Source organism: Rhinocladiella mackenziei (genome assembly GCF_000835555.1).
Source record: "Rhinocladiella mackenziei CBS 650.93 unplaced genomic scaffold supercont1.13, whole genome shotgun sequence".
NCBI classification, from domain to species: Eukaryota; Fungi; Ascomycota; class Eurotiomycetes; order Chaetothyriales; family Herpotrichiellaceae; genus Rhinocladiella; species Rhinocladiella mackenziei.
In genome coordinates, this window is record NW_013550592.1 from 1 (window position 1) to 26,986 (window position 26,986).

The window sequence follows — 26,986 nt, forward strand, 5'->3', positions numbered from 1 at the left end:
CAATTAGAGCACGTGATTGGGTGTCGGATTATAGATTTTCCGGGATACGGCGGCACTCTACCCATTCCTGGGTGGGCCGTGGATTGGATCCGATGAGGTTGGCCAACTAGAGCACGTGATTGACGCTCGGATTATAGATTTTCCGGGATACGACGACATTCCACCCCTCCTGGATGGGCCGTGGACTGGATCCGATGGAGTTGGCCAATTAGAGCACGTGACTGGGTGTCGGATTATAGATTTTCCGGGCTACGGCCGCGCTCTACCCATTCCTGGGTGGGCCGTGGATTGGATCCGACGGGGTTGGCCAACGAGAGCACGTGATTGGCTGTCGGATTATAGATTTTCCAGGCTCCGGCGGCATTCCACCCCTCCTGGATGGGCCATGGACTGGATCCGATGGAGCTAGCCAACTAGAGCACGTGATTGAGTGTCGGATTATAGATTTTCCGGGCTATGGCGGCATTCCAGGATGGGCCGTGGACTGGATCCGATGGAATTAGAGCACGTGACTAGGTGCCGGATTATAGATTTTCCGGGCTACGGCGCACTCTACCCACTCCTGGGCGGGCCGTGGATTGGATCCGATGGGGTTGGTCAACGAGAGCACGTGATTGGCTGTCGGATTATAGATTTTCCAGGCTCCTGCGGCATTCCACCCTTCCTGGATGGGTCATGGACTGGATCCGATGGGGTCAACTACAGGATTACGTAATACTCGGATTATAGATTTTCCGGAGGCTTGGCTAATCACGTGACACGAGGGCCCGAGGGTTGGGGCTGTGGACTGGATCCGATGGCGCCAGAGTCGTCGGATTATAGATTTTCCGGATCCCGAGGGGTCGGCAATCACGTGAATCGTCGTACGGCCGCATGTGTGCGCCGCCAAGAGTTGCCAAGACCAGGGTGGCCCGCTCAATCACGTGATGTCTCGAGCGCAAGCAAGCCTGGGGGTTTGGGGTGCTTGCCCTCAAAAAGACAAAAGCTACGCTTTCACCCCCCGCGGAATATCCTGTCCGCGGCCCCTAGTTTTCAAAATCTTGGGCTCAAGAGGGACCAACGGTGAGTCGTACAAGGCTCCCTGTTTGATGCCGAGGCTGACCTTCGACTCCCAATTGCCCGCACAGGGGAGCATTGAGATGGGAGGTGAATCTCCGGAATGCATACGGCGGATGATTAGGCGGGGTAGTGCACTACACGTGACATTGCAGATTTTATTGCGTACTATCCGAGCCCGGTTAATACCTGGCCACGAGGGGGACTCTCGATTCTGATTCGTGGTTGCCCCCGTGCTCCAATGCCCCATCTGACTCGAGTGGGGGGAAGGGAAATGCACCTTCTCGTTGCACTGCTGTCTGTCTTGCTCCAAGCTTCAAAAACCTTTTCCTAAAGCTTCCTCTCAGAATACCAAAAAGCACTGAGCACTCAATTTCTTTCTTCTTGCAGCAAATTTGATCTATATGGCCCACAATCTACATCTTTGATATCGAAACTCGCCTCTGCATATCTTCCATCAGTATGCGTTTTGGCAAGACCCTCTCCGACTCCATCTACCCCCCTTGGAAAGACAAATACCTCGAATATGACAAGATCAAGAAGCTGCTACGTGAAGATGAGACCTCTCCACAAGGTCGTGGTGGTGAAGGCAGCTGGACTGAGCAAGATGAGGAAAACTTCGTCCACGAGCTCACCGTCGTTCAATTGGAAAAGGTCAACCAGCATCAGATTGACACCTTCAATGCCATTCGAGATCGAGCCGCGGCCTGTGAGGCCAAGCTTCCGACCCCCGAGAAAGATGACTCTGGAAGGACGGAAGAGGAGTGGAAGGCTGTTGCACAGGACACTCTGGAAGAGCTGGATAGCATATCAAAGGAACTGAACGAACTTAAGAAGTTCAGTCGAATCAACTACACTGGCTTCTTGAAAGCCGCTAAGAAACATGACAGGAAGAGAGGCCTCAAATACAGAGTGCGTCCGATATTGCAGGTCCGCTTGTCTCAAACACCTTTCAACCAAGAGGACTACTCACCCTTGCTCTTCCGCCTGTCTGCCATGTACTCCTGGGCTCGTCAGAAGCTTGACGGAGAAGAAGCTGCAGCCAAGGTAGCTGAAGCAGACACCAAACCCAAAGACACCTACACGGCACACAAATATTGGGTGCATGTCGACAACCTTCTGGAGGTCAAGACGTATATTCTCCGTCGCCTCCCAGTCTTGGTCTACAATCCACAATCCATGAAGGTGGTCGACTCCTCACAGAATGAACCCACCATTACGTCCATCTATTTCGACAACCACAACTTCGATCTTTATCAAGACAAAGTGGAGAAGAGCACGGCTGGAGATTCAGTTCGACTTAGGTGGTCTGGCCTGCTCAACGACAAGCCCGAGATTGTCCTCGAGAAGAAATCCGTTGGGGAGGACATCGAGAGCAAAGACATCCGAATTTCCCTCAAAGAGAAATACATCCAGCCCTTCCTCAAGGGTGAATACAAGATGGAGAAACAACTCCAGAAGCTCGAAGACCGACTGGGGCCCGACTCCGAAGAAGTCAAGGCTTTCAAAGCCAACGTCGAGGAAATCCAATCTTTCATCAAGGACAAAGATCTGGAGCCGGTTCTACGGGCCAGCTACACTCGGACGGCCTTCCAAATCCCTGGTGATGACAGAATCAGGATCTCCCTGGACACCGACCTGGCCTTCATTCGTGAAGATGCAATGGACCCTGATCGCCCATGCCGTGATCCAGATGACTGGCATCGATCAGACATTGACGACAATGAGATGCAATATCCATTCCCGTCCATCAAAAAGGGAGAAATTAGTCGATTCCAACACGCCGTTCTCGAGATCAAAGTCAAGGACACCAAATACACTCGAAATAATACGTGGCTTCATGATCTCATGAATTCGCACCTTGTCAAAGAGGAGAAGAGGTTCTCCAAGTTTGTGCATGGTGTTGCCGAGCTTTTCGAAGATTATGTCAACAGCTTCCCCTTCTGGTTGAGTGACCTGGAGACCGACATCAGGAGAGATCCTGTAACTGCCTATCAGGAAGAGCAAGAAAGGGAAGCCAAAAAGGCAGAGGACGAAATGGCTGTTGGCAGTTTATTGGCTGGCTCCAAACTATCTTCCTCGAAGGGCAAAGGTGGATCTCCTGGCAAGTTTCCCGAGCGGAGACTCTCCGGCCAAGTCTCCCAATCCGTCCAGTCACCATCACGACTCAAGCCTGCTGATCAACTGGAAGCCACGGCTGAAGAACGAGATACCGATGAGGAAGGGGTCCATGTCGACACCTCAGTCGACGTCCGGGACTCTTCCAGGGGTGGTTTGCGATCTTTCCTCCCTGCCTTTTCCAACTCCCGATATGCTCGTCGTCATCGTCAAGGAGCTGCATGGGAAGATGCACCGCTGCCCCCGGGCGTTAAGGACCCCGGCGTTTGGATCAAAGATCAAGGTGAATTGAAAATTGAGGGCAAGGTCTGGCTCGCCAATCAACGAACGTTCATCAAGTGGCAACACATTGCGGTGCTCCTTGCGACATTGTCACTTGGTCTTTACAATGCTGCCGGCGTCGACAACAATATTGCTCGCATTCTGTCAGTTGTCTACACCGGCTTCGCAGTCTTCGCAGCTGTATGGGGTTGGGGAGTTTATATGTGGCGTAGCAAATTGATCACCGAACGAAGCGGGAAAGATTTTGATAATGCTATTGGGCCGTTCATCGTGACCATTGGATTGGCCTGCGCATTGATTTTGAATTTTGCATTCAAGTATAATGCTGCTGTTGCAGATGATGGCACACCTGTGAACGGCACGGCCCTGATGCCTATGGTCAAGCAGCTGCCTAAGGGAAATATGGTCAACGACTTGTGGACACAGGAACTGTAGACTAATGGATGTGACAAAAGAAGAGCATGAACTGGGAAGGGATTAAACTGGCATCTGAAGAATGACTCAAATGAACCGAATACAGCAAAGGTGGGAATGGAGTCACGGATATCACCATAAGCGAAAGTGACCAACGTCACCAAAATTTAGTACTAGTATGCTGATTAGGACCGATCCAGACTAAAAATATCAAATCAAGACAGCTTTGCTGGCCTATGGGGTGTGCATAGTGTGGAAGCCGTAGTCTGCTTCTTGATTTTGAGTTCTGCAGGTCACAGTCTTTGGCTCACATTCGAGTTCTGGAGTTTCCTCCAATGCCGCTATGAATCTTGCCATGTCCGTAGGCGGGTCTTCGTCTTCAGGCTCAGCAGATGTTTCGATTTTCGCTCTCGACCTGTCGTTGCTAACCTTATTGACCTTGTAATGTTGGTTGTAGTGGTAGTGGTGACGGTAGGTCAACCCTTCCTTCCAGCCTCTATGCCGACCTATTCTTCTCGCTGCTTTTTCAACGTAGAACTTGGGTATTGTTGTGGTTGAGTCTGTGCCGTATAGAATGTTGTAGATCTGAGAGAATGCACAAGTCGTCACTTATAGTAATGATGAAGAAAGCGGCCGTATAGTGTATATTTTAAGAGGAACTTGATTGGTTGGAGGGCGCTTCAGGACATCCTCCTTGTCAAACACGTCCTGTATTGTGCTTGCATCCAAAAGAGTCACCGAAACTCGCTCAATAATCAAAAACAAAGCTGTAAATACTTTGGGCATTCGATCTTTGGACCTTTGGGAGCAGACCCACCTCTCCGTCAAGACAGGGCTGACCATTTTGATCGCAAGAACCATCCATCATTCGATGCACGCTCATAGAGCAGGATCGAAACATTGACATTTACACACTTGCCGACTTGCTTTCTCTTTGGCTTGGGCATTTATCGACGGCCCTACCACCTTGACCGAGGTACTTTTTTGGTCGATGCCAATTCCAATCTCCGCCATCTCTGCGCCCCGAGCAGAAGCAATTATCCTCGTCCACAGACGGCTCAACAGCTCTCATTCTTGCATTTACATACACCCACCCACTCTCCTCACTGTCTTGCTTCCGTGACCACGCCCTCGTATTCCCTCGACTTGATATACTCCAAGGTCCTGAAGAAATGGCGTTTCGGATTCTCCATGGATTGACTATTTCCCTCTGCATTGGTAGTAGACAAGTTGGAATGGATCAATTCAATAAGCCCATTCAGATATTTGGTTGTTACCTGCCATACATCAGTGGATGGTCGAAGAAGGGAATCTTGGGCGTCCTCACGGTCTCGTTTTGCTGGTCGAAATAATACACATATCTGTTTAGAATCTCGACGAACAACTCAACCGACACGGCGGTGTCCATGCAAGCATCCGCAACACGTAGTGCTCTCTGAAGGCATTCCAAAACACGCTTACCATCGCGGTAGAACTATTATTATATCAGCATCCGGACCGAATACCACGATGTGATCTCTGGTCAAACTCACCGTCTTGGGATCCTCTTCCCGGCCAGGGATCTCCACACACCACCAAAGGTGACTTGCCAAATACACCGCACGACATTGGTCTGGCTTCTTCAACAATTTGCTTCCATGTAGCGCCGCCTTGGTAATCAAAGTGTCGTAGTTCTCCTTTCCGAAACCTCGGGTCATCTGCAGGGCTCCGGCAATAATGCAAACAGCTTGGAATTGCGCCCTAGAGTCGCTGATGCTGTCCTCGTAGATGGTAAACGCTTGTGCAAAAAACTCATATGCAAATTCCTCAAATCCACACTGGTCCGCAATTTGACCACAAGAAACAAAGAGTCGAAGACACAGCTCGGCTGCAGCAGGGTTGACGCGCGTATACAACTGAGAGAGGGTCTGATGCATGAATCGGTATAGAGCGGACGATTGATTTTGCCAATTATCGTCGAAGTGTTCTCGAGATTTGAATTTTCGTGCCGACTTCATCGAAGCCGTAATGATGGCTGGAGTGGTGTATTTTATCCTCTCGTTACCGGCTTCATAAGCTTTCCGTGTTTGTTGCAGCAGCTTGAGTTGAGTGTCATTGTCTGGTCCCTGGATGAAGTGGACTATCCTCGCGAGCCAGCCTTGTTCTTCTACGGTCTCGTCCGACTCTCCGCCCCTCTGGCGGTTCAGGCCAGGGTAACCGCCTGGTTGCTGAATTCCTTCCTTGATGATGACCTTTAGTAGTGACAAAATGCCTTCCAAATGCTGTGTTGTCGTAATCTTGATTCGGTTTCGGAGTATGTTCTTGGCCACGTCGCCAGCAACGGCTCGTCTGGTGGCGTAGGTTTGTGATTGATATAATGGAAGGTAATTAGGAAGGGCTAACGCAGTGAAGAGAGAGAAGTATGTCCGAATTGGCGAGAGAAGGAGATTGAGCATATTTGCTTGTGTGGTGGCGGAATGAAGATCGGCAGAATCCATGTATTCGGCACTTTTTTCACGGGCATACGCCAGAATTTGGTCGACGTACTCCAGTCTGTCCGGATAAATACTCCTGATGACTGTCAGCCACTTTTCTTTCAGAGATGGTTGCAACACTTACAGGGCAAGATTGGCAAGAGAAGTCAAGAGAGCCATCGTGTCCTGAATAGGGAGACCTCGAGATTTCACCAGATTCACGACCTGTTCGTAGAAGATTTCAAAAAGTTTGACGTCTCCAATTCCAGAGCCAGTCTTATCTCCATTGGTTGCCGGAGTCGCCGGGGTTGCCGGCTCAGACTCACTTGGTTGCGTTTCGGTCGGTGATTTGGGATCCGTGCCGTTGGTCTTTGGGATTTCTGGTTCAGCTGCGGGAGCAGGTTTAGGTTCGTGATTAAGATCGACTTTCTCAAGCATTCGAATTGCCGCCTCTTCTTCAGCCTTACGCTTTTCCTCCGCCGGGGCTCCTTCGGATTCTCTCTGGGCGTATGTTGACAGGCGATCCATCAGACCAATGACAATTTTCTTCATATCGACGTGAGGGTTCAGTCTTGCGATTGCAGAGAGCATTTGATCTAGAGTGTGAAGATGATACTCGTCCGGGAAGACTTTGGTGATGACTGAATACACGTCAGCATGAGATTTCGCGCAGAGCTGTACCCTTACCTTCGAGCAAATATTCTTGAGCCAGCACATCTCGACATTGGACAACTTGTTCCAACAGCGGGGCAATAATGGTGGTTTTGTAGGTCTCCAAATCGACCAATTGACTGAGTCTCACCAAGTTGCTTCCCACCAGGAGTTCCAGTTCTCTTCGCTCTTGAGTTCTCTGTTCTCTTTCTCTGGAATGACCCTGGTGTTGCCAGCGCACCCATAATTTGTTCATTTCCACGAAATTTGTGAGGATGAAATTGATGGAGTCCTGAAGGTTGCCTTGGGGGCCCTCCTCCTTCCCCGTTGGGAGATGGTCTCGCGCCTGTCCGCTCAGATAGTAACGGAGAAAAAGTCCTCGGATGGGATGCTGGACACCACGACTCATTTCCATCATATCCTTCATAATCTCCTTGACGGGGGCATCTTCGACCGCCATGTAAACCGTCCCCACGGTAATCATAAGGTACAATCTTGGTATGATGTTGCCTGCATACTGAACGAGTTCGTAAAGGTCGGCGAGATGATTGACCGGGTGAGAGTCGCGGAGGTAGTCGGACAGATGCCGCAAAGCATCAAAGACAGCCATGTACAACTCATAGTATTGCTTTGGTCCAAGAGTAGGTGTTCGCAGCTCAGATACGAGGGTGGACCTGCAATGATACCCTCAGTCAGCGTTGCGGACAGCAAAGGGTGTGCGAAGTGACCTACCCGCATTTCAGAGCGTCCATGAGCTTGCCAGGGGTCTCTAAACATCTGCGCATCTGTTGTGACTGTTGACGCACGACTCCTAGCGCTTCCTCCAGCAATCGGCCCTGATCTTCGACGGTGGGCGGGCCTGCCGCCATTGCGACGGTGGGTTTTGGTCAGTGACCAGTGACTCGGAAACCTGAATGTAGACTGAGAGATCGAAGCGGCGTCCTGGAGGTTTGCAATATTGGGTCTTGACGATATCTGCACGTCCTCAATCACAAGATACAAAATGTTCAGGGCAGGCAGTGAAAGCTGCGTCTCGTTGGACGGAGAAGTCGACAAATGAGGCGGGCGGAACGAATTTTTCCTTGGCAGCGGAGCGTGACCGCTTGCGAATGGGCGTCCTTCTCATCCCAGAAATGTAGGTAATACATTCATTATGTGGAAGACGCAATGTGGTTGGAAATAATTATCATTAAAACATTTCTCAAACGTTATGGATCTGGCCTGATACCTTTATCGTTCTAACAGGTACATCCCTTTTACCGAAAATGGTCCTGGAGAATCGCCACCAGCGCCTTTGCTAGGTCTCAAATAATCCGGTAGATGCCTCTGTTGACATTCATTGCTTGAACTGATCCCCCAATGTTCCCACGCTATATTCTCATGAAAATTTAAAGAAAATGTAGATCCAACCTGGGTCTCACAAAACAGTCGAAGAGGCGACTTCTTTCGGGCCACTCCAGAATCCTAGCGCTTCAGTTGGCGTTCCAGTGCTCACGTCCGACGTTGGCACAGGCAAGCGGCCAGAGTTGGGACCTCCCCAAAACTCCGGGATCGCTGTTGTACTTGGCGCGCTGGCACTCCATTCCGAGATTGTGGTAGAACTGGATTCGATCTCAGAGCTGACAGTATGGTAGTAGTAGGTATGCCACATGCCATCGTCGTATGGCCTCGAGGATGGAAGAGCTTGTGTCACAGTGACGGTTACTGGTGAAGGGGTGAAGTTCCAGAAACTCGGGACAGAGTAGGATGATGGAGAAGCATGCGATGTTATCACAGGTGGTGACCTGCTTAATTGTGGTGGTTGTCGGTTAGGCTGTGCGGATGATTCGGGAATAGCAGTCACAACTTGCGTCGTTACTGAGGGAGGTAAATAGTCGGTAATGGTCGTTGGTGATGGGGAGGTGACGGTCAATACTATGGTGTCAGGTACTTCTGACTCAGTCACGACCATTGTGGACAACTGCGTCTTCATCACTGTTGCTGTGTGTGTGACCGCATCGGTGACAGTGGTTGCTGATGCTGTGCCTCCTCCTCCTGTATTACCACCGTCTACCGCGACGACCGAGTAGGAAGCAGGCTCTCTTCGCTCGATGGAGCCCGGAATCAAGGGCCAGGCGTGGGCGAGTAGCAGAAGGGAGGATATTGAAAGAGTCGTGTATGTAGAGATCGACTTCATCCTAGGGGAGGAGAGGTCGTGAATATGAGACGGTTCGTTACTGGCTTGACTTCCAACGACCTGCTGCAAAGTGAGAAGAGCGAGAGTGTTCAAGTGAGAGATGTTGAAAACAGAATGGGAAGAGAAATGGAACCAAGGAAAAGGACTCTGACATCTACCTATCCATGTCGGAGCAGAAATGCAAAGGCTGGCCATTTCCAAGGGCGTCTATACGAAGATCCAGAAGCATGTGCGACATTATTTGCAGGTGGTTATTTGATGCTGAAGAGTAGAACCGGAGAGGTTGGGAACTTGGGACGCGCAAACAAAGTGCCAAGACCGGGCTGAACCCAGACAAAAGCCTGCCGGATTCCTGTGGCTGGGGGCGCCAAAACATGTGGCTGGACGGCCAAGTATGCAAAACCGACAATTTCTCTGCAGGCACGTTGTGTATAGATCTTTTGCTCACAATGGAAAGAGTGTTCTTTTCGGTAAGTAGCATCCGAATCACGCGCAAGTAGAGGCATTCGACTTCGACTTTCGGATGACCACCTTGTCACCTTCGCGTATCCAGCTCACTCCTTCGAGTTTGACCAGTTCTTCCCAGCTGAGTTCGCCTCCTGTGCTGCATTGCAAGATCCATTTGATGTCGCAATTGTAGTAACATCGCCCAATTGCTTTGAGTACCATTTTGCGCTGGTGGTCGATGTGCCAGTAAAGGATCGCCCGGACATAGCCATCAACATTCTGCCGCACACGCCAGAATGTGACCCAGTCTGCCATGACTATAGATTTCAATATGCTATCAACAATTCGGCTCTGAAACCCAAACTTGATGCGGCTATTGTACCTTAAAGCGTAAGCCTGAGGTAAGTCATTCTGTCGGATTGCCGTATCCAGAATTAGATAGGTGGTCATCTCGACCAGTTCCGGCCTCGGTAGAGGATGAGCGGGAGTATGTAAGACAAAAAGCAAATGCAGGAGGGATGCATGGTAGCCAGGCGGATGTAGAGCGAGAATTGCAGCTCTAATGTTAAAAACGTGTACTCGCTGGGAAAAGACAGGGGAGGGAGTCGATGCGGAGCCCGCAAGCAGGCCTTCTCGTAGTTTTCGAAGTGCTAGGAGAATCGTTGAGAGCTCGGCAGAGGGTGATGGCGTTGAAGCAGAGCGGCTCTCATCGAGTGAAAGAGAGGCAAATGCACTGTCCAGGTCGCTTGAATATCGCGTGCAAAATTGCGTATAGCGAGCGACAATCTTGTTGTAAAAGCTCTCTTGGGTCTTGGGATCGAGAAGTCTGGGTTGATTAGCAGTCATCAAATACCTCGAGGTTGATATTGCCGACCTATTGTCTCCTTTTGATACAAACCCCATACTCTCCAGGGGATCTTGCTTCACGGGTCGAAGCCTATCCCATGATCTCCGACCCAGCGACGGCAGGGGTTGTGCCATTCCTCCGAGTGATGTCGATGCGTCATCAACGTCGTGTGAATGGCATACCTTGTTGTGTGGTCCACTTTCATCCTGTGGTCAATAACTTATCCCAATAAGGAGGCCGTTAAAGGTACACATCGGTGGACGGGGTTGTGGCGCTGTTTGCTAGTATTAGGAGTGGGCCGACCCCTCCGCGAAATTTGATTTTCCTTCGCCCCAATATTTTGGGAACAGTATTGATTCACCAAACTTCTATATGCGCCAACTCTAAAAGAAGTCCAGTATCGAAAGAGGACATGTCCAAAGCAAAAGAAAACATCCTCGAATCAACCAGAATGTCTGATAACACGGGTGATGCTTGGTACCACTTGATTCACTGGAATGAACTTCCTCATTGGCAGCGAGATAATCATCATATACATGGAAGCTACCGGCAAGCATCCTATAGCTATGTCAGGTCTTTGCAAAGTATATTGCATTGGCACAACGAGAGTGTCAACATCTGGACCCATTTGGTCCCGGCATCTTTGAGCCTGCCGGGTGGCGCTCTCCTTTACAAAATCCTCAAGCCACGATACGAACAAGCCTCCTCAGCCGACGTAATAGCAATGAGTTGCTTCTTTGGCGGCGCAGCATTCTGCTTGGGGACGTCTGCCGCCTTCCATGCCATGTCAAACCATTCCCCAAGAGTTGCTCGGATGTGGAATCAACTGGACTATGCTGGTATTTCTCTGCTTATTGCTGGGTCTTTCATTCCAAGCGTCTACTACGGTTTCTGGTGCAATCCCGGGAGACAACTGGCATATTGGACTATGGTGCGTAAGCAATAACACAACATTCAATGACCTTGCTAAATCAGGGTCAGATATGTTCTTTAGGTGTGGCCTGTACAGTGACATCGATCCTTCCTCGGTTTAGAACTCCCGTATGGCGACCATACCGAGCCTTAATGTTCGTTGGCATGGGCGTATCGGCAATATTTCCCGTCTTCGACGGGTTGAGAACAGTTGGATGGAAAGGCATGGAAAATCAGATCGGGCTCTCCTGGCTGGTCCTGCAAGGCGCCTTGTACATATTGGGTGCTGGGTTGTACGCAGTAGGTTCATCGAAGCCCCATCACAGACAAGTGCTAAATGCCTCAGGCTCGAATTCCTGAGGCGTGGTACCCAGGCAAGTTCGACACCTTGGGAAGTTCGCATCAAATATTCCATGTTCTCATTGTATTGGCAGCGGTGTCGCACCTCCGAGGACTTCTGAAGGCATTCGACTATCGCCACGGTATCATGGAATCGATGTGTATATGATGGCCAGGAGGGGGCATGATCACATCTTAAAGTCGGCATTCACAAATGCACGCGATTGGCCTTGGTCCTTTTGTAGACCGGCAATCTGCGAAATCATCGACATCTTCAAATCTCGAGACCTGTCCGAAGTCAAGTCGTAGATTGTGGCGAGGTTGATGGTTAAAGTTTGGAAAGAGTGCCCGTCATTAATTAGCTCCTCCAGGAGGCTTTTAGCCTTCGGAACCTCTCCTTGGTAGAGGTATGCAACAGCAAGATTCTGTTTGACGAGGGCTGTCATGGACGGATCGGCCTTGGCTTCGCTCTTCGAGAGAGCCTCGGATGCTTCTTTGTACCGGCCATCAGCGACGGCGAGAAGAGACTCTAGAGCAAGTTTGTCTTCTGGCGTGAATTCTGAATCCTTCATCAATTTATGTGCCTTCGCCATGTCTCCCATCTTTATTCGGACCAAGATCATTCGAGATGTCCAAAGAGCTCGATGCTCGGAATTTCCGGGCTTGATTGTCTCAAGGGTACGAGCGGCACAATCAAGATCACCCATCTCAATCAGCGCGTTAACTACCCAGATGGATACCTCGTGGAGTCTCTCCGTCCATAACACCCGTTGTTCCGGGGTAGTACTTGGAGTCGACAAATGCTCTCTGCATTCGAACGCAGTATCATAGAGCGTAGACACGCCCCGACGAGGGTCTGAAAACCCAATACTTTGAAGACGCAAAGCCTGCAATCGCAAAGAAAACGGCATAATGTGATGAGGAACTCGATGAGGTTGGAGAACCTCGTCGTCTTCAGCTTTGTCCACATTGGGATCATCGTAATAAAATGCTGAACTCAGATCTTCCAGGGCTTTCGCTTCCTGCGCCGCGAGTAGCAGATTCCCCGAAAGCTCCAAGCATGAGTATCGGACGGCAAGGAGTCGAAACACTGTCTTGGAATCGGTAGGTCGTACAGTCCCAGATGTGAGAATTGAGCCTGCGAGATGGGCCGCTCTGAGGAACTCGCATTGCGATAGAAGCGCATCTAGTTGTTCAAGAGAACGTGCAACGGAGGTCTCATTGGTCGGGGGTGGAAGGAAAGGTTTTCTGAAAGGGCCAGGGACTTCAAGCTGTGAGAGAGGGTGGTATATGGAAGTGTCAAACAGGAATGAGAGTTCTCGTTCTTCCTTTATTGGCTCACCAACTTGCACGGAAGGCTGCTGAGCGTGCTGGATGGATGGCTGCGGATTAGCAGATTGCTGCGCTGTTGATCCGCTGGCCTCATCCTGTGGCGGTTGTGGGAGAGGTGAATGTCGAGATGAGGCGAGAGATGGATCATCGACTGCATCTAAAGGCCCTTTGGTTGTTCTCCTGGGAAGAGATGCTCGACCTGACGGCTTACGGCTGTGATGTGCAGAAGCCATACCTAGAGCTGACTCTAATTTGTCGTTCAATGAGAAGGCAATCTATTTAGATTTATTAGAGTAGCAAGAGATTGTATGTTCGGACGTAGAACTTGATGTTTCATCCCTATCGTGGGGCGCGACAACCAGTCGCGCATTCACGCGTTTACCACAAAAATGCCAGATTGGACTTCTTCTTGAAGGTCCTAGTACTCTGTGTATTGCAGCTCCTTGACAACTCGACAAGCTGCAAGCACTCCAACCATGACTACCAAGAATAAGTATTCGGTCATTTTACCCACCTACAACGAGCGACAAAATCTGCCCGTATTGGTACAGATGCTCTTCAACGTCTTCACGACGGAGTGAGTGTCCTCAAGCACCCAACACCAACTCCGCGAATGATGCTGATCCGCTTTTGCTTTTCTCATTCTACAGGAAACTCAATTGGGAGATCATTGTCGTAGACGATGCCTCTCCAGACGGCACGTTGGAGCGGGCGAAGCAACTCCAAAAGTCATTCGGGGCCGACCATATCGTCTTAAAACCACGAGCAGGCAAACTAGGCCTCGGGACCGCGTACGTTCACGGCCTCCAGTTCGTCACGGGCAACTTTGTCATCATCATGGACGCTGATTTCTCCCATCACCCAAAATTCATCCCAGAGTTCGTCAAGATCCAGAAGCAGACAGGATGCGACATCGTCACGGGCACGAGATACCGGTCGAAACCCGGCTTGATTGGTGGCGTATATGGCTGGGATGCCAAAAGGAAGCTGACCAGTTGCGGTGCAAATATCCTTGCCGATTTCCTGCTGAATCCTGGAGTCAGCGACTTGACAGGTTCTTTTAGATTATACAAGAAAGACGCATTAGTAAAAGTGATTGAGAGGACACAGTCCAAAGGATACACCTTCCAGATGGAGATGATGGTCAGAGCAAAAGCCATGGGTTTGAAAGTCGAAGAATGTCCTATCACTTTTGTTGATAGACTATACGGCGAAAGCAAGTTGGGAGGAGAGGAGATCGTGGAGTATCTCAAAGGTTTACTATGGCTATGGTGGTCTGTTTAGGCTTGAGGAGACTACGATGTATCAAGATTGTCCAATTGGCGGCGTTTAATTGGCAGCAATACGTCCTGTCAAGAAGGTTTTCAATCCATCCTTTTTCTACTCTGAACTGTTTTGCAACGGTGTGGCTATAACTCATCCCTGCACAGACAAATTTCGAACCAAATGCGAACGGCCACGCGCTCTCAATTTGTATCCTGGCAGCTAGGAGAAATATTCCATCTTCTCTCTTCACATTCTCCGAATCCAAAAAGGGCCAAATCAATCAAGGGAGTCAGGTTTCCGGGAGTCTGACAATATACCGCAGATCTCAACATTAAACTCCAACCTGTAACCAACACAGTGGAGCTCACCTCAGCAATTCGTTGTCAATCTTCGGTTGATAATTTGTTCATTTCCTCGGCACTTTTGGGGTCAGCTTGGAAGCATCTATCGATTGGCTCGGAGAGTAGCTGGCCGTAAAGCCCAACGATGGTAAGCAAGGGCATATTTATTCCTGGGGATGGAGCGTGTCAGCCTAAAATGTGCTGCGGTCGAAGAACGAAATCAGCCATGGGGCCAGGGCCTTCCGTCGTTCTCTGGTTGAATCTGGGAACAAGAGGCCAGCAATCCAGTCGGCCCCGCTTGTCTGAATGGTGGCTTATATCCCCAATTCAAGAGACTGACACCAAGACAAGGTCGTTGGACGATTCATGTGGCTTTCGTTGACAATCTTCTTTCGAACATAACCGGGGAAAGAGCAGAGGGAAACGTGTTCACGGTCAACGAAAGGATGGTGGTAACCTCTGGCTGGAATCTCAAGGATCATTCTGGTGTGAGGAAGCCCTTGGACCCTTCTCCGGAATCTAGGCCATCCTCCAACATGTGTTTTCCTCTTGAAGACTTTCGCCTCATCTGCCATCATCGGAGTTCAACTGCTAGCTAGGTAATGATTCTTGAATCGAGCATATGGAGAGAACACGATGAGTGATCAATACGAGGTCGCAATAAAGGATGCCAAAGGGATGCCGAAGGGATGCTCAACGCCGAAAGCCTTGAACATTTGTCATAGCAATCTCCCATACTCTTCTCTAGTTGGGGGGCCAGTATGCAATGGTAGCTCGATCAAGTAAGTGGAAGACAATGGGCACTTGACGGAGAGACCGGATCCAATGCGGGGAAAATGTCGCTCGCGCGTAAACATGACTGGAGTCACAGAACATGGTGGGAGTCGAGTTGATAGGAACAATCGGTGAAAGATCGATTCGTGAGCTGTCCGGAGGCAAAGTTACTTTCCTTTTGTAACGTCACGATTCAGACGTGCAGGTGAACCGGGGGATAGAAATGGCCTACTGTCGTATCCAGGGTAATTTTCGTTAGTATAGGACTAAACCACGTGATTACACACGTGATCCTCCGGGCGGGAACGCCTGGAACTCAAGGGGGGTAATGCCTAAAGCAACCCAGAATTTAGGGTTCCCCTGACTGGCTAGTTGAGCCACCCTAGGCAGGTCCTGAACAAGGGGTCAAAAATTCCATGCTCCTTTGAGGAAATCGACCTAGTGGCCACTTAGGGCTGATTAGTCAACTAAATTGGTTGAAGATGTCGAAGCTTTTGGGCTCGGATTTAGGGCTGAAACTTGCATTTGCCCGGATCGGATGCCCAAGAAAGATATGCCTCACGCCCCGAAGACAGGTTTTTGGTGAATAATGCTCGGTCTTCTAACAGAGGCCTGCCGAGAGATCGGACAAGTAGTGACCTTTGAAAAGCCGATGAAGCCCAATCCGCAGGCCGTCGTCTGTTCAATTTGGCCTGTCCAAGCGAAACTGCATTGGCCCGTTGCGGCTTGGATGGTAAGGGGCTTCCAAGCCCTGTACATCGACCGCGGTTCCTCTCCTTTGAATGACATTGTCACCCAACTTGCAACTCTTTCGCGGTGTGAAATCTCACCGCTCGCCATTCCACGGGGGCGCATGACAGATGGGTAAAGGGGGGAGTGATTCTCCACATCAGACCGGGATGCGCGAGAACCGCGAGGACGAGCTGAAAGGAAGGCTGAGGCAAATGCGTGGAATTCCATCGCCGAGAAAGACGGGGAGGCACCTTGCAGCGTTTGGCTCACCCGCTACCATTTGCTAGGTGATAACCGGCCTGAATTCCGATCATTAGGTGATCCACTATCTAAGGCTCCTCGCTTGGTTTCTTTGTATATCTAACTTGTTAGTTTTGCTTCTGGTAGCATTTGTCGAAGATCTCACTCTGCCATAGACATTCAGCTCTGCTCCAATGTACCTGTTCGTGGATCCGAGATGGTTCCTCGAGCCCTCGTGGTCGCTGGCAGGCCTCCACCACTTCTATCGGTTCATGAATCGGTGATGGTGGACGGTGGAACCGGGGGGATTGCAGTTAAGGGACCAGAATCAGAACAAATCGTAATTCGAAGCGAGAGAGAACGGTCGCCAACGAGACTGAAGAGAAGTCATCACAAAGTGCGAACTGGATGCGTCACTTGCAGGTAAGTTACATACTATCAACCTTGCTTCGTGTCATGTCGGGCGGCTGCTGCTGCTGCTGCTTCTTCTCCTCCTCTACCCTCTTTCCGCTAACCTCCTCGACAGGCGTCGAAGAGTCAAATGTACGTCTCTTCCCCAAATCATTGTCTTGCTCCGAATGTTTATACTCATTTCCCTTTGGGACTGTTGATTTTGGAGCCGGTCCACATCTCCCCTGGCAAATCTTCATTCCATTCGACCTTCTCGAACCTTAGGCAGCTGACCTTTCTCTCCCTTTCTGATCTACAGGTGACGAGACTCACCCTAAATGTCGACGCTGTGCCAAAGCTGGCCGAGTCTGCGAAGGCTACACACAAGCCAAAGCATGGCTGTTCGAACCTTCATCTAACACCTCGCCTCCAGATCTGGAGCTCGCGCCCAACAAAGCATATCCTGTCCAACTTTTCGAAGAATCCGATCTGAACCGACCAACGCAATATTTCCTTGAATGCACCGCTCCTCGAATTGCCTTTTATTTCGCGGAAATGATGGATTCGTTTGTTGACAACAAGGCAATGGTGGCACATTCGTCCGCACAGGCGTGGGAATTTTGGAATAGATTGGTCATACAAGCGAGCGAAACCCAGCCCTGTGTTCGTTACAGCTTAGCCGCCATCAGTAGCCTGCACGAATGGATAGAACTCACCAAACGGACGCCGTGGCAAAACTATACCTTTACTCTCCACTATACCAAAGCTATCACCAAGATTAACCAATGTCATGGCAACCTCCCCGTCGAGATCATCCTCATATCCTGTCTTCTATTCGCTCACTGCGATTTCTTGATGGGTGCCTCTGCAGCAGGTTTCGCTCATCTCAAGTCGGGCTATCGAATCATATCCGAAAACCGGAAACGGTGCGTACAGTTGGCTCCAGAAATCTCTGAATTAATAGAGCCCATAATCCAAGGCTTCGTTGCAAAATCAGAAAACTACAAGCTGAGGGAGGAGACAGGTCCAAGGGCTAATTTATCTCGAGAAACAACTTATGTCTTACCAGAGATGCCTGAAATATTCGAGGACTTGACTCAAGCGAACAGGTCACTCCAGCAGGCAATGTACTGGGTGCTTCTGCTCGAGTTGGGCCAACCAAATCACCTGTCGACAATGACTCCTGGAGTGCGAAAGTATGTGACAGACTGGGCCACTGCGTTTGGTCGTTGGAAAGCGAGACTCGAATGGGACGACCCCCTTCTTAAAGATTGGCAGCTGCTCCTCCTAGCCCATCACCGCATGGCGTTGCTCATTCTAAGAACACTCCCACCTGAAAATGACCAAAGTTATGGTCGGGCGGCCGCAGATTTTCGAATCATGTATGCACAGCTTCGAACCTTCTTACGTAGTGGATATATCGACGCGGATGAGAAAGAGAATAGTCATTTGGTCCTGAAAGTTCATCTGGGGTTCATTGCTCCGCTTTTCTTCATTGCGACTCAATGTCGAGTGCGCGACATACGGCGAAATGCTCTCGAGGCTTTACAGAATCTCAACGTTGTCGAAGGTCACTGGAATAGCTGTGTAGCATACGCAATCGCTAAGACCGCCGTCGAAGTCGAGGAACAATACAACGAGACAAGCCCAATGAAGTCTACTCGGATCAAAATTGAAAGTGTCGATCGGTGGAGAGACGGAACCATGACTATGAAATATCACAAAGTGCCCGGAAATGGATCGGCTGACAGCATTGCAACGAAGAATATTACGGAAGCCGCCTGTCATCACGATGCAAACATGCAATGGGTATGTCCGTCGATAAATTTACCATGTACTATTTTGACTGACGACTTTTGTAGCCCGTGGTACGTGTAGTACAGCTTCATGGATTTCAAGCATCAGTCAAGCCACGAAGATTAAACTGTTCATGTCGCAATGTTCAGCCCCGTTAGACCCGAGAAGACCCCTTTCTACATCATCTCAGCGTCGGCTCAAATTGGGATAATACGTCGGCGCGTTGTCCACTTGGCTTGACCCAAAGGAATGCCGTACTAATCTCTGCTCATCTTTTCCGATATGCTGGCACATGTCAAGACCACCACGATCTCGAGGCTAGCGCCGAGTTTTTCAAATATGCGAAGTTCGCCTTTCTTCTTGACACTGTTCAGGTTGTTTGCCAGAAACACCGCGACGACTTGTCCAGTGTCTTGATCCGTCAATCTATAATTTCGCAGCGAGAGTTTGCCGGCAATTCCTTCGACGCCATCGGCAGGATCGTTTGTTCTCTGCCACATGAAATGTCTCCTCCGAGGACCGTCGGCAGCATTCACATCCCAATTGCAAGACTCAGTGAATTCAAACACATATTTGCTCTTGGTCAACCACTTGGAAATATTTTTCATTTCTTCCCAGACCACGCCATTGGGATCATTTATGGGATCTCCAAGCCCCAGCTTCACATGTCGGGAATGGCGAAAATGTGCCACACCGAGCAAAGGGCCACTCATATCGGGGCCGCCGTGCAGCCTTACGTCTGGTGTATTGGCCTTCCACTCTGTGGTGACCGCAAAATACGCGGGGCTTTCAACCGGATGACTCGCGTTCCAAATTGCCATATCCGTCCTCAAAGGTTTGCGTCGGAACACCAATGTTTTAAGGGCCGGTTGAGTGGGCTGTCGAAGCAGTGTTGGCTTGACATCCCATTCTGTGTCGTCCTCTAGCAATGCCTCAGGGTTGGAATGGCGTTCTACATCAGGTCGTCCTGACCGGATGGTGTGCAAATAAGGATTTTGAAACGTCGACGCCATATCGTTCGATTGATCGATTGATGTACTCATGGTGTGGAGGAGAGTAGGTGGTGATGTAGGATGTCAAATTGTCCAAGTTTTGGTCTTGCAATTAATACAGGTTCATTTTGTCGATGGTAGAGACTCGGTCGAACAGGGCAATGGTAGGTGCTGGTGGAATATTAGTATCACCTCCCAGCTTTCAGATGATTCATTTATGCTCCAATGCCTGACTGACAAGCTTGTACTATCCATCAACGACTCAAGAGATTGAATAGATTTCACTCATAGCAAAATACAGTAGGGACTGTCTGTGGCATGGAAAGAGAAATAAAAATAGACAAGGGGAGCCACAGCAACGGAGTCTGCCCGGGGTAGTCGTTCATGCGAGTGGTGGGAAGAAGTTCAACTGCCCTTCGGCGAGGCGTTCTTGGAGGGGCCAAGGGGACCAGAGCCAGTAATGTGCCAGACTGCACGTACTCGTATTCATTACACTGAGAGTCAAGATTCGCTCGCATGCCAAAAAAAAAAAAAAAAAGCTGTGGTCTGGATAGCTACCTATCCTACCAGTGGCCTACCCCGGTCCGATCGGGGGCAGTCCTGCTCAGGACCTAGATTAGACTGAGTTCTTGAAATGATTTGTGATTGACGAGCAGGTCTATAGATGGAGTATCTGAATAGACCCTAGGGTTCCTTTCTGGTTCGTTCCTCGAAACCCCCGTCTGCGGGTTGTGGCCTCGAGGTCGTTCCATTTCGGTTCACTTTGCATCTGACACTCTCCTGGCCATTTCATCGTGTTCTCGTGCATTTCCATCTAGTTGAGGATATCATTCACACTCAATCTGTCCTTTTCTTCGCCGTCAATCTACTATTTGCATCTTCAGAGGGGCTGGCGATGAAGGCAAATGCATGGCCATTTGCGAGTCCCGTTCTTGAACCAACATCACCCACGACAGCACGTCCGCTTTCGTTGGCCCTCGTTGAAGCCCTATTGGTTTCACTAATCTCATGTACTTTCATATCCATACCGACCCAGAACCGGCGGTCGCGCCATGTCACACTGGCGCCACCCCAGATTGCCCACATCCAGATCGGGAAGGCAAGCACCTCACGACCAACCCAGGAGGAAAGCCAGGCTGTGAAAGGCCGTCGAGAGAAGCGTCGTGTGCGAGGTCTGGCAAATTCAGGCACATCGTTGGTGTCAGTTTCAATGGTACGACCAGAATGCAGAAGTAAATACACGGTCCAGTCAACACTGGCCCAGAGCACGAGACTCACTGCCCACCAGAAGTAGAGCCAATTCCAAGTATCTCCCAACATACCACGTGTAGACTGGCAAGTTGTCACGCCGAAAGCACCAAAGGCAGAGCATAAGAAGCTCTCCGTTCCGGGCTCGACAAGTGTGGCCACAGGGACGGTGAATTTCCGCACCCGCAACCAACGAACTCGTCTCGCCACATAGTCGGTTACGGTCATGCCCGCCACAGGTTGAACGGCCAGGTCGCCGAACACAAGACCATGATTTCGCATTGTCCTGGGAAATCCAGGGAGGGGCGGCAGTTTGGATTTCCATAGCAGGTCTCCGATTAGATGGTCTTCGCAGATGTTGCGAGAGAAATAGTCGATGCCTGTTCTTCCGAGTAGAGGGGAGGTAGGATCTTCATTCACTGCCCGTTGCATCGTTAGGTAGTCGAGATGCGATCGGCGAAACATGTTGGATTTGCCCACGATGCAGGGTGCGGCAGCCACAGTGTTGATGGCTACGTACATCTTTGCGTGCGACGAAGAGAGGAAGAGTTCTTCCAGGCGGCTTCCATATTGGTCGAAGAGGCTGAAGGTTCGAGATAGGATGTCGGACAGCAACGGTGCAGGCGAAGTCTCATCGTATGATGAAGTACTATTTCGTCGTCTGCCTAAATATGTGTTCACATCCACCGAGATTGGAAGATGATGAACCAACTTGTATGGTTTGGCCGGGGCGCCTCGCGTCGTAAAACCGCATAGTGTGTCGACCATTCGACCACAGACACCTTTCCCTACCCAGATATTGCAATCAATGATCCAGATAAGATCGCTCTTAGCCTCGTGGTAAGCCCGGCTCATGTTTCTGATCTTTGGGTTGGGCCCTAGGAGATCTTTGTGGCTTCCCAGTTCAGCGACATTGTCATCCTCTTCCACAAACATCCGGGCATCGTGGTTCGGGTAGTCGCCGACAACTTTCTCAATGATTGGACACGCGGCATCGGAGCGTGATGAAACACAGAAGTGAACGGTTATTTTGTCGACTGGATAATCTTGAAGGAAGGTCGAGGCAAGGCATTCATAGAGGTAGGGCTCGAGCCCTTTGCAGGGGCGAATGACTGTGACGTGAGGAATATCTTTCTTCTCTTTGGATAGGACCGCTGCTCGGTCGGAGGCATGACGATAATAGAGGAATCTATAGAACAAGGTCAATTATGATTCTTTCTTGTGTCGGAGCAGTCGGAGAAGTACAAGTTCACGTAGCCAATTGCGCAGACACAGGCTATAAATATGTACCACGCGATGCAGGCCACCGCGACGAGCTCTGTAGACATGGATGTAGCATGACGAAAGAAAGAACGTACAGAGTCTCCGAAGGACTAGAGAGTTACGATAAGCAAATGGCGAAGTTGGATTTATGTGAGAGAAATTTGTTGTTCAAAATTCCGAACCCCCGGCGAAGCCGACCCTCGCTGGTGTCCAGCCTCAGAATAGGGACAGTGCAATATAGGAAGCCATTTTGCATTATCATGCAGCTAGTCAAAACTGCGGATCCCTATACAAAGAATGGAGCCACATCTGATGGGGTTTCCAACCGATCAAGTCCGCTCTGGATGGATCTTCAGTCTCTTAACCAAGCCCGTCGTTTCTCTTCCTTCTTTTCTCTTCGCTTCTCCTTAAACGCTTTCAACTCCGCCTTGGTCAGCTTCTTACTCGCCCGTTCGGCCCGAAGGCTCCTCCCATCGTGACTGTTTGCAGCCGCATCCACGTCAAAGAAAGCATTCATCTGCCGTCGGCTCTTCTGCTCATCGCTGAAATTATCTGGGTTCAGATCGGCGCGCTGCCATTTACCTGTAAATCGATTGAAGGCCGCCGTGGCAGCGTATGCCTCAGCTGGATCTATCCCTGGTGGCCCACCCGCCGCCTCGATCTGCGACGGGATTTCATAAGCCTTGGCATAGTCGGCATTGGGATCGTAGTCGCCATGGATGGCGGGATCGTAGCCTCCAGCCCGTCTCGCAGGTATGTCCTGACCCGCGCCTGGAGCATCAGCCTGTTGTGCGTCTGGTGCCCTTGGATTTTCCCACTGAGACACATTTGTAAATCGGTTGAAGAAGTAGAAGGCTTGAGCTCGGTCGTCCCAGATCGGTTCCCATCCATCGTCGACGGGTTCCCCAGGAGGCGCCTCATCGGGTAATGGTGGAGGGTGTTCGTCGGTAGGCGAGGGAGGGTGGGCCACTTTTGCCTCATCCGACTCAGGGTGTAATGAAGGGGAGCGCAACGTGATATGATCGCTGACTTCCCCATCTTCAGCATGCGGAGAGTCGACATCATCTCGTTTGGTCGTAGCTGGAGGTGTTTCTTTCTGGGAACTGGACGGAGACATGACAGATTAGCAACGAAAGTAGGAGAGCAAAATGGCCTGGAGGTCAGCTACAGCATGATGGTGGTTACACATCCGAGGTGTACTCATGTAACAAAAGAATATTCACGGTAGTGCGGTTGCCGCACAAAGCTGCATGTGTCACTGGACGGTGACTTTGTCGAGCCACAGTGCGAGTGTGGTTTGCAAGAACTCCGCATGAGATGGTCGAGATTCGCAATATGCATATCGAGGAGTCGAATCAAGGAAAAATGTGTAGCATATGCAGAGGGAAAGTTTGCCGAAATTTGCCGACTGATCAGGGGGCCGTCTTGCATCAGTATCTTTAATGAAGAAAAAGGAACGCTCTGCAAACACCTATGCATGTCTGAATTTTCACACCCAGATTGATGCAAAAGTAACCGCCATCGCCGTCCGCGCTCCTTTCGCTGTATTCAACTCCTCGATGATTGAGACCCGGTATCCTGTCCACTCCCGCTACTTTGTTGTCTCATCATGGCCAGCCGATGTTTGTTCTGCTGTTCCAACAACCTCAGTTGCAACTGGTACTCGTTGAGGGTCGATATGTGTCCGGCAACTGGACGTGTGGCTGATGATGCATGTCGACAGGATTCTGATGAAACAGAGTTTCACCGAAATCCAGGACATGAAGGTGCTGTTGGAAACGTTGTTTCGTTGCAACGTTGAATTCAGTCCTGTAGGATCTATGTCTATGTCGGTGCTTAACCTCCATTCGCTTGGGTTGAGCTTTCTCTGCTTGCTCCTGTGGTGCTTTGACGGCTGGCCTCAAATTGCACTGGTCCATTGACGGTGGTCCAAAGGCGAAGGTAGGCGTCTCTGATGAACCTGGACCGGAGAGGTCATGGAGAGTGGCGAAACTAGAAGGATTGCCCTGCTCTTGAAGAATACGATGCATTCTTTGGGGGAGTTCCGTCTTTTGATGCAGGCTCGAGGAGCATGGTTGACCCAGGGATGGCCAGGGTTGGTGCCGTGGGGAATCTGCTGAAAAGGGCGGTATTTCTGGAACGTGCTGCGAGAGAATGTCACTTTGCAGGGAGAGAGGACGTGGATCTCTCAAGCACAAGGTGATGTGGAGGCTGGAATCAGGGGTCAATGTAGCCTCGTTGTCAGAATATTTCACACCAGTAACCGCCATGGTCGGGAGTTCCCAATCGCGCAGAATAAGTCTCACAGTGAGGAAAGAGAATGATATGGTTAGCTCAGGGTCACAAAAGGGAGAGAAGCGTCGTTCTTAAAGATTTCGGGTACAAGCGTAAAGAAGCTGAAGAGAGGGGTCATGGACGACATACTTGTTGAGAGACCGTCCGACATTTTGGGCACAGGCAAACAGGGCTTCGTACTACTCTGTGATTGGCTGCGGAGGATGACACTAAACCGAGAGCGGACGCCGACTCGGCGCGGATTTCTATTGGCTAATATTCTATTATTTCGACGCCTCCCTGGCTTGCTTCACCGGCCACGACGCTTTTTATAAACATACCTTTCCTTTCTTCTACCAACGTCCATATCATTTTGCCACGCGTATCAACATGCAGACATGCCCCCACAATCATCGCTGCAGTCCCGACTTGCTGCCGTCATTCCCGCTGGCATAAATCTGCAGGCGTACCACCTTTCGACAACTCCCGAGCCGACAGCCCCGCTCTTCTCATCTTTACCTGGGCAGCACGACGAGGCTACGTTTTGCGAGTCTCATTTTCTTGCAATATCTTCGCCTGAAAATGATGACGGCAAAGAGATTCTGGTCTTCGCCATCGAGGTCTTCATATTTGCCACCACGAGCGTGACCACTTTATTCGTCTCCAAAGCTGACTCGTCTGGCTTCTCCTCACGTCTCAGAGCACCAAAGGGCTCACCTTCGATTGTTGCTCTCATCACCTCTACCTTTCTCGACTTCTTGCTCGAGCCTCGATTGACCAACCCGAGAGTCGTTCTTTCCCTTTTCGCTCGCTCACAAATCCAATATCTGTTCCCTGGCAGCATCGAGAATGCTGGCAAACACGTTCTAGATGATCGGCAGCTGATCAAATGGTGGTGTCGAATTCTTGATAGAGTTCGACGCAACCATGAAGGTAACACTCTTCAGCCCTGCCAAACCAGTGCACATCTGGTGGTTCCTGGATGTGACAAGGGAGAAACGAAGGCATTCTTTCCTCCATCCAGCCGCCAAGATTCAATATCCGACTCAAAATGGATTAATTCATATCCCGTGGAACTTCTAGTGGAAGACAGTTCGGTTCCTCCGAGGTACTTGATTCCCCGCTTGCCAGACGACCCAAAATCACGGTTCCTTGACGACTTGGATGGTGACTACATTGATGAAGGGGGAAAATGGCGAAGCATCAAAAGTCTGGATCAGTTCTGGGAGATGATGTCTTATAGACAAGAATGCTCCGCCGGAAGATTGGTCGGGTTTGTGTGGGTAGTCTTCTCATACGGTAAAGCTGCCCATGCGTCTTCGAGGACACGTGTGCAGAGTAGTCAGACGGAGTCAGGGCAGCCGCATCTCCAGTCGAGTTTGCTGACGCCGAATAACTCAGAGCTGCAAAGGAACGGCACCACGGCTTCTGATGCTCTGCCAGAGCCTGACCCCAGGATCATCCCAAAGCTCAACTCGCCACCGCAATCTTCACCAGTTGGACCAGGTCAAATAGATACCTTGGCAATTCCGTCTGATGGAGAGCAGGTCGATGCCGCGGTGGCGTCGACCAATCAATCGACCTCGACCATGAGCGTTCCTTATCTTGAGACACGGGGCGAAGTCGTCATGGACGCTAATCAATATACGTCTTTAATGGACTTTCTTCTGCAGACAGACTTTGCTGGGGAAGAGCTTGCCGCAGCAAGTACGGCAGGCTGGGTCCAGAAAGTATTCGAGCTTTCAAGGGTCACCACATTTGGGCGTCCCATACGTGGCGAACATATCTTGGCCCAGTCGAGTGTGCCTGAAAATAAGTCATCTCAGCCAGTCAACGTACTGACCAGCATTCGCAAAAAGAGAAAGGCGGACAATTGGGAAGAGAGTGTATCGGCAGCCGAGGGGGCAGAAGTCTCGAAGAAGAAACCCAAAAACTGAAAGCTGGGATTCCGAAGATGATTTGCATATCACGAGACAGATATAGCGACACAAAGAAGGCACAGCCAGTAGGATCGGCGCCATTGGATACCAGGACGGTCCTTGGTGGCTTGACAATACATCATGCGAGATTTTTGGATATGATGAGCGGCAAAGCGAGGGACCAAAGGACTCCGATGGAACGACATAAATGGACAACGACGCTGGGCAGACGACTTGATTCGACTAGCTTGACTGGCTGGCTGCAGCAAGGGTCCTTCCTCCCTTGCTCTGGTATGCCCTGCGTTGGCCATACACGGTCCGCCGGCGTACACTGATTGGCTCGGCCCCGCCCGCCGGCCTGTCAGCGCCAAGCCCAAGGTTGATTGGTCCCCAGGAAGCGCCAAGATATATTGCCGCTTCTAAAAATGGGCTCCGTTTCGACATTTCTCTCCCGACCTCACGTTCAGGCCTCTCGGTGGTCGTCCGCTCCTCCGACCGTCGACATCCATTCATCATGGCAGATCGACCTGCAACAGGCCTGCCTCGTGAACGACAAAAGTGACAAAAATGGATTGTCTTCTTGATGCTTCGTCCCCGCACGGCGTCTGTCCTAACCCGCCCGTTTCAGCTTCTGCTGCTGCTGCTGCTGCTGCTGCGCAAGCCGGGCCAGGCTGACCACTGCAGACTCTGAGTTTTGCCTTCAGACTCTATGGCCATAATTCT

At 50.5% G+C, this 26,986-nt stretch overlaps 12 protein-coding genes across 12 annotated transcripts; 5 read left to right on the forward strand and 7 right to left on the reverse strand.

Annotated features, from left to right (window-relative positions):
* Positions 1-1,518: 1,518 nt before the first annotated feature.
* Z518_11331 (uncharacterized protein) lies at positions 1,519-3,891 on the forward strand (the record flags this gene model as incomplete). The annotated part of the gene is made up of 1 exon (XM_013411026.1): positions 1,519-3,891. One exon carries the CDS (start codon positions 1,519-1,521, stop codon positions 3,889-3,891), a length of 2,373 nt encoding a protein of 790 aa, XP_013266480.1.
* A 1,082-nt stretch (positions 3,892-4,973) lies between these two features.
* Z518_11332 (uncharacterized protein) lies at positions 4,974-7,843 on the reverse strand (the record flags this gene model as incomplete). The annotated part of the gene is made up of 6 exons (XM_013411027.1): positions 4,974-5,147; positions 5,198-5,344; positions 5,403-6,420; positions 6,469-6,964; positions 7,011-7,648; positions 7,707-7,843. 6 exons carry the CDS (start codon positions 7,841-7,843, stop codon positions 4,974-4,976), a joined length of 2,610 nt encoding a protein of 869 aa, XP_013266481.1.
* Positions 7,844-8,391: 548 nt separating this feature from the next.
* On the reverse strand, positions 8,392-9,150 carry Z518_11333 (uncharacterized protein; the record flags this gene model as incomplete). Its single annotated transcript, XM_013411028.1, has 1 exon — positions 8,392-9,150. The coding sequence occupies one exon, from the start codon at positions 9,148-9,150 to the stop codon at positions 8,392-8,394; it is 759 nt and encodes a 252-aa protein (XP_013266482.1).
* A 486-nt stretch (positions 9,151-9,636) lies between these two features.
* Positions 9,637-10,578, reverse strand: Z518_11334 (uncharacterized protein; the record flags this gene model as incomplete). The annotated part of the gene is made up of 1 exon (XM_013411029.1): positions 9,637-10,578. The coding sequence occupies one exon, from the start codon at positions 10,576-10,578 to the stop codon at positions 9,637-9,639; it is 942 nt and encodes a 313-aa protein (XP_013266483.1).
* Positions 10,579-10,895: 317 nt separating this feature from the next.
* On the forward strand, positions 10,896-11,864 carry Z518_11335 (uncharacterized protein; the record flags this gene model as incomplete). Its single annotated transcript, XM_013411030.1, has 3 exons — positions 10,896-11,379; positions 11,439-11,656; positions 11,703-11,864. 3 exons carry the CDS (start codon positions 10,896-10,898, stop codon positions 11,862-11,864), a joined length of 864 nt encoding a protein of 287 aa, XP_013266484.1.
* Positions 11,865-11,883: 19 nt separating this feature from the next.
* Z518_11336 (uncharacterized protein) lies at positions 11,884-13,260 on the reverse strand (the record flags this gene model as incomplete). Its single annotated transcript, XM_013411031.1, has 1 exon — positions 11,884-13,260. The coding sequence occupies one exon, from the start codon at positions 13,258-13,260 to the stop codon at positions 11,884-11,886; it is 1,377 nt and encodes a 458-aa protein (XP_013266485.1).
* Positions 13,261-13,503: 243 nt separating this feature from the next.
* Z518_11337 (uncharacterized protein) lies at positions 13,504-14,311 on the forward strand (the record flags this gene model as incomplete). Its single annotated transcript, XM_013411032.1, has 2 exons — positions 13,504-13,604; positions 13,678-14,311. 2 exons carry the CDS (start codon positions 13,504-13,506, stop codon positions 14,309-14,311), a joined length of 735 nt encoding a protein of 244 aa, XP_013266486.1.
* A 2,286-nt stretch (positions 14,312-16,597) lies between these two features.
* Positions 16,598-18,693, forward strand: Z518_11338 (uncharacterized protein; the record flags this gene model as incomplete). The annotated part of the gene is made up of 4 exons (XM_013411033.1): positions 16,598-16,803; positions 16,907-16,923; positions 17,090-18,579; positions 18,649-18,693. 4 exons carry the CDS (start codon positions 16,598-16,600, stop codon positions 18,691-18,693), a joined length of 1,758 nt encoding a protein of 585 aa, XP_013266487.1.
* A 131-nt stretch (positions 18,694-18,824) lies between these two features.
* Z518_11339 (uncharacterized protein) lies at positions 18,825-19,610 on the reverse strand (the record flags this gene model as incomplete). Its single annotated transcript, XM_013411034.1, has 1 exon — positions 18,825-19,610. The coding sequence occupies one exon, from the start codon at positions 19,608-19,610 to the stop codon at positions 18,825-18,827; it is 786 nt and encodes a 261-aa protein (XP_013266488.1).
* Positions 19,611-20,396: 786 nt separating this feature from the next.
* Z518_11340 (uncharacterized protein) lies at positions 20,397-22,135 on the reverse strand (the record flags this gene model as incomplete). The annotated part of the gene is made up of 2 exons (XM_013411035.1): positions 20,397-21,996; positions 22,053-22,135. The coding sequence occupies 2 exons, from the start codon at positions 22,133-22,135 to the stop codon at positions 20,397-20,399; spliced, it is 1,683 nt and encodes a 560-aa protein (XP_013266489.1).
* Positions 22,136-22,422: 287 nt separating this feature from the next.
* Positions 22,423-23,187, reverse strand: Z518_11341 (uncharacterized protein; the record flags this gene model as incomplete). Its single annotated transcript, XM_013411036.1, has 1 exon — positions 22,423-23,187. The coding sequence occupies one exon, from the start codon at positions 23,185-23,187 to the stop codon at positions 22,423-22,425; it is 765 nt and encodes a 254-aa protein (XP_013266490.1).
* A 1,555-nt stretch (positions 23,188-24,742) lies between these two features.
* On the forward strand, positions 24,743-26,281 carry Z518_11342 (uncharacterized protein; the record flags this gene model as incomplete). Its single annotated transcript, XM_013411037.1, has 1 exon — positions 24,743-26,281. One exon carries the CDS (start codon positions 24,743-24,745, stop codon positions 26,279-26,281), a length of 1,539 nt encoding a protein of 512 aa, XP_013266491.1.
* Positions 26,282-26,986: the final 705 nt, after the last annotated feature.